Source organism: Nematolebias whitei, chromosome 16, assembly GCF_014905685.2.
Source record: "Nematolebias whitei isolate Nwh7 chromosome 16, NemWhi1, whole genome shotgun sequence".
Classification (NCBI taxonomy): domain Eukaryota; kingdom Metazoa; phylum Chordata; class Actinopteri; order Cyprinodontiformes; family Rivulidae; genus Nematolebias; species Nematolebias whitei.
The window spans coordinates 41639072-41648816 of record NC_056513.1 but is presented as its reverse complement, the minus strand read 5'-3'; the positions used below and the strand labels follow the sequence as shown (position 1 = coordinate 41648816).

Genomic DNA, 9745 nt, shown 5'->3' with positions numbered 1-9745 from the left:
ATATATATATATATATATATATATATATATATATATATATATATATATATATATATATATACACACACACATGTATGTATGTATAAACCTCCCTGTTGTGTAATGTTCAGGCTCTCTGCCAACTATTTGATGAACCTGCGTTGTCTCTTTGACAACCCACTTGCGAAAAAATCTGGTTCTCATTTTTTAACAAGTTGGATCAGTTTTTTAGAAGCTATTTTTACTTTGAGAGAAAACAAATGTTTGTTCAACCTGGATGTAACTGAAAGCCCATTGTCCTTGTGGGATTTGGTTTAACAAAACAAAACCAGTATCTGATGCTACTCTTCCTGTTTGATGCTTTCACTGAACAGTGTTAAAAGAAGCAACTTTTATGGAAATGTTCACTTTTATGCCTTATTTTGTCTTCTGCACAGATTTTGACACAAATATGGTAAAATATTTAGAAGTAATAAAAAGAAGAATTCAGAAACAGAAAGTACATTAGTATCTGTCTAGACATTATTAAACCTAATCAGGAAAAATGCAGATTTTTAAAAATCATCTGAGTTTAAGATGTGACAACAAAGAACTGCTTTTCATTTTCCTGACAGACTCGTCTTGAGGGCTGAGCAGAAACGTTCCTTTGTTGTAAACCAAATCTTGCAGGTGTGTAAGAAAGGGCACTGCTTTTTAACAAAATGTCAAGAATGTTGAACGAGCATGTGACGGGTCACAAGCCAAGAGACAAGTCAAACTGTTCCTAGAATAAGTCTTTCTGATGGTTTTAGGAACAAAGGTTTTTATGCAGAAGGAGTGCCATCAGGAAGCACAAAGAGCGTTGGAATTTTTCAGGTGTTTTCGTGCTGACATGCATTATCTCGTGCACGCCCACACGAAAACAAAGCAAACAGGCAGGGTGGAGGAGGGCTGGGCCCCGTGAATAATGCAGATGCCAATGAATGAAGGTGTAGAATGAACACCCTGATCTCTGCTGCAGACCGAGCTGGAAAGACAGGTGGACCAAATGATGACGGCGCGTTTGCATGACTGAGTCGATATGTAGTGCTTAAAATCTTTTTCTCAAGTATGTTTAACTATCCAATAATGGTCAGTCAGGTCATCTAGACAGTTTCTTTTTTGTGGATTGATTCCTCCCAGGCAGGCAGCCACAGCCAAAGTGGTTCAAGGTCTCAAAGTTCATGCTCAATAATCCAGGTACAAAATCAATTAATGGTCTCAGGTCATCTGGACAGTTTCTTTTTGTGTGGAAAGACGTTTTGCCCTCTATCCGGAGGTCTTCATCAGTCTGAGCAGTCCAAATTGTTTTCCCCACTAAGCAGTACACTCCTTTAGTGGACCAACCAGTATGCTGGTGATAAGATGGTTTCTGGGGGCTGCCCTGTCCCCCGTCGACTCCTCCTATGCAGGCAGCTACAGCCAAAGTGATTCAAGACTTCAAAGTTCATGCTCAGTCATCCAGGTACAAAATCCAATAATGGTCAATCAGGTCATCTGGACAGTTTCTTTGTTGTGGAAAGACGTTTCGCCCTCTATCCAGATGGCTTCATCAGTCTGAGGGGTCCCAAGTTGATGGGGGACAGGAAATCATCTTACCACCAGCAAACTGGTTGGTCCACTAAAAGAGTGCTTAGTGGGGAGAATAGTTTACTTGGGACTCCTCAGACTGACGAAGCCCTCCAAATAGAGGGCGAAACGTCTTTCCACAAAAATAAAGAAATTGTCCAGATGACCTGATTGAAAATGTAACAACACTTCCAGTTCTGAACTCAGATGGATGTATACAAGAGTTTGGGTGCACACTCATCACTTTGTGGGAATTTGAGAAGAAGAAAAAAAAAGATACGTCATGTTTTAGTGAGAGACATCAAAACAACCGTATTTTGATTAATAAACTGTAAACAAAAATGTGAAAAACTGGAAATGTCAGAATCCGTCCACTGGATTTGTGTTTCTAGCTTTATTTCCTTTTTTTGTTTTCTGTGTTTCAGTTTTTCACAGTGTTCCCTGCACAACAAAAAAAAAGAAGTTAAATCATGTCATCTGGACCAGTTTCTTTAAGGGAGAAACATTTCGTCCCCCATCCAGAAGACTTCATGAGTCTGTGGCCTGCCAACCACATCTGCCCCATAAGTACCCTTCACTGCTGAGTTTCCAGCCAACTTCCTGTTGGAATCTCAGAAACGGGCTTTTAACACATGCAAACAGAGCACACCCGTCCAAAACAATCAATCATCATGTACAACAATCAAATGTTTTAGGCCAGATGGCCAACTTGCTACTCACAGAAACAGCCTGAGGATACCAAGGTCAAAATGGTTCAGAAAAAAGGTTTAAGCTCAATCCAACATTTTTCAGTCAGGTCATCTGGACAGTTTCTTTTTTTTTGTGCTGTAACGTTTCGCCTTCAGTCTGGAAGGCTTCATCAGTCAAGGAAACACAACAAAACTGATTCTTCCCACAACAGCAACTCCAAAGTGGAACAAACCAGTTCTGCTTGTGATAAGATGGTCTCTTTGGTACGCCCCCTCCTCCATTGCTGGCCCTCTTCCTTGTTGACAATCTTTTCAAACTGGTTGAAAACTGGTTGGGGGAAGAATCAGTTTTGTTGTGTGTTTCCTTGACTGATGAAGCCTTCCGGAACGAAGGCGAAACGTTTCAGTACAAAAAAAAGGAACTGTCCAGATGACCTGACTGAAAAATGTTGAATTGTATACCTGGATTATTGAGCATGGACTTTGTTGTTTAAGCTCAATCATCTGGTTAGATAACAAAAATAATGTAATGTGTTATCATCATCATCATTGTATGTTCCCATACAAAGACAGAATTGGTTCTCTGCTGTGAACCCATCCACCACCAGGTGGTGCTGTGGGCAGCTATGAAGGTTCCCATGGAGCAAATGAGGATGAGGTGTCCTGCTCAGAGACACCATGAGGTGTGCAATGACTGGGGATTGAACCCAGGACCTTTAGGTCTTGAGTCAGTTGCCCTGCCCCTACACCACCTCCACCCCATGGCTTTGTCATATCATGTCATCTGAACTAGTTTCTTTAGCTCTGGTTGGCAGGCTGCACACTGACCAAGTCTTCTGAATAGGAGATGAAATGTTATTCACTTAAAGAAACTGGTCCAGATTCATTCATTCATTCAACCTTTATTTATACAGGTTAGTCTCATTGAGCCTCGAGGACTCGTTTACAAGAGAGACCTGTTTTAAACAAAGAGTGATGGCATCAGTAGACAATCATAAAAGAAAGCAAAATGAACTGAAAAATAAATGGAAGAAAATGGTATGAGTCAAAAACAGCTACATTATAAAGCGATGTAAAATACTAAAAACAGGAACATGTTGGTGGTGGTTTTTGCCAGGAACTTAGGAGTTGTTTAAAATTCCTTAGGGCGGCTGTGGCTGAGTGGTTAGAGCAGTCGTCCTCCAATGCGAGAGTTGGGTGTTCAAATCCACCAGCAGTCACATGCTGAAGTGTCCCTGGGCAAGACACTGAACCCCTCACTGCCTCCAATGTGTGTCCCATCAGTGTTTGAATGTGATCTAAAGCTCTGATTAGTCTCTTTAGAATGATTTGTTCAGTTAGCTTTGTAGGGATCTAGTAGAGTGCTGTATGAATGGGTAACCATCATCTGGTTGGTTACCAGATTGTTGTGTAAAGTGCTTTTGAGTATCTTGATCAGATAGAAAGGCTCTATAAGTACAGTCCATTCACCATTTAAAATTCCTTAGAGAGGTCAAGAGCTTCAGATCTTTTTGCAAGATATTTCAGGAAACAGGAACGGAGTAGGAGATGGTCCTTTTGTCTAGTTCAGTCCTCACTGAGGGAACACTGCAGGTAATAATGTCCTGAGAGCGCACGCTGTAGCTGCACTCATGCAGAGACATGTAGGAGATGTATGAAGGCAGCAGACCAAGAAGTGATTTAAAGATGAACATGTACCAGTGAGAGAGTTTGGGTGAAGTTAATGATGACCTGTTAACCAGTGAATACTGGGTGCAGTGGTGATAGTTATAGCCATTTATGAATCTTTGCGCATCGTGATAGACAGCATCCAACATCTGCAGGGTGCTGCGTAAGATGAAGTCCAGACACGATTTAACCTTTTTTCTTGTTATCCATCTGGATGATTGAGCGTTTATTTAATTTTTTGTTCCCTGTACCATTCTGTTCATGCCCCGCCCACTCTCACCTGTTCCCACTTGTCATCAGTTCCTTTCTATAAAGTTCTTCAGCCACATCTATGCTGCCTCCAGTTTAGGTTTTGTTTGTTTGTTTGTTTTCTAGTTGCTGCCATGACAGCTTGTTTGTTTTCTTTACTGGTTTCAAGTTTTTTCTCTTCGAGTGTCCCGTGCTTGTATGCATTCCTAGGTCCAGTCTCTACAAATAGTCGTCACAGGAAATGTGAAATAAAAGTTCTCAAAAGTTAATAAATTTAGACGGTATGACATAAACTCTGAACTGAATAATTTTTGGTAAAGCCTTTAAAAATTCTCCATTTAATTCACAACGGTAAGACATTATTAAAATGCCAGTTCATTCTGTTGAGTCCAGCTTTCTGTGAACTTTAATGTTTCTACAACAGGCCTGAGCTTTGGAGAGCTCTGAAGAGAGCTGGGCTAAATCACAGTTTGTTGTCTATGATGTTGTTGTTGTTTTCAGCTTTTTCTGAATTTTCCTTCCACGGTGCAGCATACCATTACTATTTCAATCAATCCGCATGTTTTGAACTCCTTCTTTATAAGAGACTTTTTTAAAGCGGTGGGTGGAGTAGTGGGATGAAAAAGGTTGTCGTGAAAATAGAAGGATAAAGGCTGAACAGCGACACGTATTTATTTAGATTAAATGCCCATAAGAATTAGGCAGATGATTTATCAAGAGATTATATAAATGTCTTTAAACCAGTCATTGCTGGGGGGTGGGGGGTACGTTTCCTTTTGTTCTTCCACTTGTTTCATTGTTCAGCAAGAGATATTTGAAGGCGTTCTTCTGTATCCCTGCAGATCATTGGCGGTTTGGTGTGGATCCTGGTGGCGTGCACCTACGTGGAGATAGCGAACCCTCTGGGCTGGGTCATGTGTGTCTCTGTCTTCTGCTTCGCCATGACCTTCATCTGGTTGATGGTGTTCGCCTGTGGGAGCCATTACAACTCGGGTGGCTGGGCAACTGCAGTAAGTCCTCGATCGAGTCAAGAAAGGCTTTCTTTGAACAAAGACGCATCCGTTTAACAAGACTGTGTTGAGAAATGTTGGTTTTTACTGTTTTGGTCAGTTTTAAAAGTAATAAATGTGATCTCATGTGATATTTTACTGACAGACAAACAGACACAGGAAAATTATAATTATACTGTTAGGCAGCGAGCAAAAACAACGACCAGTACTTTACTGGCCACTAACTTTAAGACGTTTAAGATTTGAAATGATCAAAATCTTGTCTCCAAAAGGTAATAAGCATCTGGTGGTGTTAACTCAGAACAGATGTCAAGATTAATCAACTAAATTTGATGCTGAAAGTCCTACATTCAAAGACAAATATATATTATTTTTTTCATTGGTTTATCTTTTAGTACTGCAAAAAAAAAAAAAAAGTTACCGATACAATAAATTGTAGATGGACTTACTGACTGGGTGGACTGTAAAGTCACTTATTAATTTAACATACATAAATTCTTGACTCACCTTAATCTCTTAATGGGACAGCCGGACCAGTACTGCCATCAGCCACAAGCTCACACCTACAGTCGCATATTTTATTTTAAATGGAATAAAATGTGTTACATTTCCATGTAAAGCTAACTTCAGACAGTTGTACAAGTAAAACTATTCATCGTCTTTGTGTTGGACAGTTGAGCCAAATAACGCAGCTTTAGTTCATTATTTATGAGTTTGTGACGAGAAGTGTGGGCGTGATGCTCCTCTCATCGTTCTCTTCCTCTTTCAGGACTTCATCTATCATTTTATCGCCACCGTCTTCTACCTGAGCGCCTCAGTTGAGTTGGCCTTCGTCACCTTGGCCTTGCGATATGGCACCACTGATAAGGGCGTCAAAGACTACAAGCTGTGCATCTCTGCAGTGGTAAGTTTTAGCTGAGGCGTGAAAAGGACACAACGATTTCCTTAAAATGTGACCAATAAGGTAATTAAACTCGTAAAAACACGTGATGGGTTCTCTGAAATATTTGGTGTGTTATTAAGAAGACCAAACAGAGCACGGGGTTTATGTAACCTTGGAGCTCATGCACAATCACACCACAAGCCAGTGAGAGGCTCTCGTGATGGGAGCGTGCACGAACAACCGACATGGCTCCATGACCCCTGCGCCCCATCGCCCAGAAACTAGAACAAAAAGTTTTTAAGATCCAGCAATCAAAATAAAACCTTCATTTGCAAGTAAACACCTTTTTATTCACAAATGTGAAATGTTTGCAATTAGCACAAATATGTCAGAGGTGCTTTGGCATCAATAACAATTTTTAATTCATGAAACAGATGTGAACCTGATGACACAGCTGACGGTGTTAGAGAAATCTGCTGGTTGTGAATTTAAGGCAGCGATAACAGAGACGCTAAACAGTGTAAATGTTTTGGGGTTTTATTTTGTCATAGTGTTCACCATTTCCACTCAGTGGAAACTTTTGAGCTCTTATTTAACGGTGACAGGATCACGATGAAGCAAAACAGCTGCAGTGAGAAAACAAAACTAAAACTGTCCCATTGTTTTATTTTTTACGACTCTAATATTAGTGGGCATTTAGCTACACTGATGTTGGTTTTGAAAAACTCCACATTTGACGTCCACACGGAGACACAAAAAACTATGCTTTTTAAAAACCTCAATTTATTTATTTATTTTTTTCGAAAAACATGTTTGTCACCCCATAAAGCTTTGTTTGTGTGTGGACAAGAGGTACAAACGCAGAAAATCTTTCTTTAAAAATATCTACCGCACTTGCCACCGTACACGTCGCACTGCCATATAAGGCGCATCTATTACGCGTCACCACTGACAACCCGGATACATGGTCCGGTGTTGTGCCAAAAATTGATTGGCTGCGAAATGGAGGCCGTGGGAGCGTGCACGGGAGGACTTTAACAAGAATTTAACAAGATTAACACTTAAAAACAAGCATTTGTTTGCTCGACATTATACTGAATGTGTGTCTCAGTCTAACTTTTCCTTAATAAATGCACTTTAATGGTCAAATCAGCTACATTTCTCCAGAGCGGTGAAATGCAGCTGATTTGACGTCTGCTCCAGGACTTCCAGAGGGAGATGAAGGTGGCTCTGTATGGCAAGCCAAGTGTCTCATTAACAGCCACATTTACCTATTAATGAGACACTTGGCTTGCCATATTACTCGAGCTCCGTCTAGTGACTGAAAATGGTAGTGGTCAATATTTTTCACGTCAGAATGAATGAAATCGTCAAATCTCACAAAAAATGGGTTATAATTATGGGAAATAAACATACATTAGTTGCTTTGGTGTATAAGTTGAAGCAACGACAGCTCAGTGGTTAGCACTGTTGCCTCACAGCAAAAAGGTCCTGGGTTCAATCCCCTGTTGGACCTGGGGTCTTTCTGTGTAGAGTTTGCCTGTTTTTCTAATGCTTGTGTGGATTTTCTTGCTGCCTTCAGGCCCAGGTCCCCCTTGCAAAAGAGATCTGTGATCTCAATGGGATTTGACTGGTTAAATAAAGTTGAATAAATTAATAAATAAATAAGGGCATGCAAATTTATGCAACAAGGTGCGACTGATATGGTGAAGAGTACGGTAGTTGTGTGGACGGGGTCGTAGAGTTCGACATCTGAATATTTTCAGTTGGTTTTATCTCCGTCTAATGTTTAGTCAGAGTCAGAGTCAGAGTCAGAGTTTCTTTATTGTCATTCGCACCTCATGTGGTACATGTGGTGGAGCGAAATTATGTACACAGGGTCCCAGTTACATCCAACAATAAAATGTCTAAGAAAAACAGTAATAACATCTAAGATATGAACTAAGAAAAACATCAACTAAATATACACTAAGCACTCATAACATAAAAACATTGAACATCAGCACAAACATGAACATGAGTCTGTGAGCAGATGTGCACGCATGAACACATCAACATTGAAACAGATCAGCAGCAACATGAAACAGATCAGCAGCAACATGATATGGTTTTTCACAGTGATTATTCTAGTTAGATATTCATGAGTCTAACAGCCCCTCAGGGTAGAAGCTGTTCCTCAGTCTAGTGGTTCTACACTTAATGCTCCTTAACCTCCTTCCTGAGGGGAGTGGGGCAAAAAGTGTGTGTGCTGGGTGAGTGGGGTCCTTCATGATGCAGGTGGCCCTCTTCCTGCATCTGGAGGTGTAGATGTCTGTGATGGTGGGGAGGCTGATTCCAACAGATTTCTGTGCAGCCTTCACCACTCTCTGCAAAGCTTTTCTTTCTGCAGCTGTGCAGCCTCCATGCCACACATTGATGCTCGAGCACAGGATGCTCTCCTGTGCAAAGCAAACTGTTTCAATGACAGCAAGAAATCAAAAACTACACGCGTTTCAACTGTGCAAACCAATCAACAATTAATTATAAATACATTCTCTGAGGTGAATAATGAAGACTTAAAAGTCTAATATTGTCTCGACTTGTATGATTTTATTTCTTCTAACCAGATTGTGCACAAATAAAATTTCCTCTCTTTGTCTTTTAAGGTTTTCTCCTTTACAGCAACGTTCCTCTACTTCGTCCACACCATTCTGTCGGCCATCAGATGGAAATCTTTCTAGGAGTCTCCTCCCAGCAGAGCCTTTTGAAACCAAAAAATAAATAAATAAAAGAACTGATTTTTATTTTTGTACATAAAACTGTGGCATGTCTGGAGGGCTGACGGTCGGTGATGAAGACTGTCAACATTTAGTTTGGGAAGAGGAAGAGGTGTGGCAGCTTTTCTTCATCCAGTTGACGGAGGCACAAAGTGAACGCACAGCTGAAGGTTCACTGCCAGCCAACCCGAACGGCCTCAGAACTGCTCCAGATCCACGGATGACACAATAACCGACTCTGCTGTGCACAGGTTTACACAGTGAACACATTTATGGTCTCGTCCGTTGCTGTTTTTACTTCCTGTTACTAAAAGCTGCTGCTGTGGCATCAAACAACACTTTAAACTCTGTTCGAGGAAATCACGTACCGAAGATCCGAGACTTCATGTTCTGTAATGGTTTCTGCCATAATGGCCCAGTTACTGTAATAAAGTTTGTAAGTTTGATTTCTGTCTCCTATTTTCATAACAGCCCCGACCAGTGAACCGTGCAGCCGCTTGTTGTGTGGCCAGTGTCTGAAGTTAACAGATTGTGAAACAACGTCCCTATGCACGTTATAGTCATTCATCTCGGCCCACATACATTTTTCAGCCGATCTGTACTGACCTTGGCAGCCGCCCTCACATTTACCAACTATTCTGAAGTAGATCTTTGAAGTGACAACAGGCAGGACTTTTGATTATAATTTGTTATTAATGTAGCCTCTGGTATTTTCTGTCAAAAGAAGAGCCTCCATTCAGTTTCATTATAGCTCTTGAGTTATGGAAATTAAATCTAATTAATGGTTTGACACATATTTGAGACACATATGACAACTCTGCAACAACTCAAGAAGAAAAATGGTCAAAATTAAAAATATATGTTTTCAAAATTCAAGCTAAACTCATTTTGGAGACTTACTTGCAAAGGCCAACTAGTTGCCAA

General features: G+C 40.6%; 1 protein-coding gene across 1 annotated transcript in view; it reads left to right on the top strand.

Moving 5' to 3' along the window:
• The window catches only part of LOC119423206 (myelin and lymphocyte protein), a 9275-nt gene extending 435 nt beyond the window's left edge, over positions 1-8840 (top strand). Inside the window, exons 2-4 of the mRNA XM_037690611.1 lie at positions 5015-5182; positions 5952-6086; positions 8711-8840. Of these exons, the coding sequence (XP_037546539.1) occupies positions 5015-5182; positions 5952-6086; positions 8711-8785 (378 nt within the window). The 3' untranslated portion in view covers positions 8786-8840. The remainder of the gene's footprint in view (positions 1-5014; positions 5183-5951; positions 6087-8710) is intronic.
• The last annotated feature ends 905 nt before the right edge of the window (positions 8841-9745 follow it).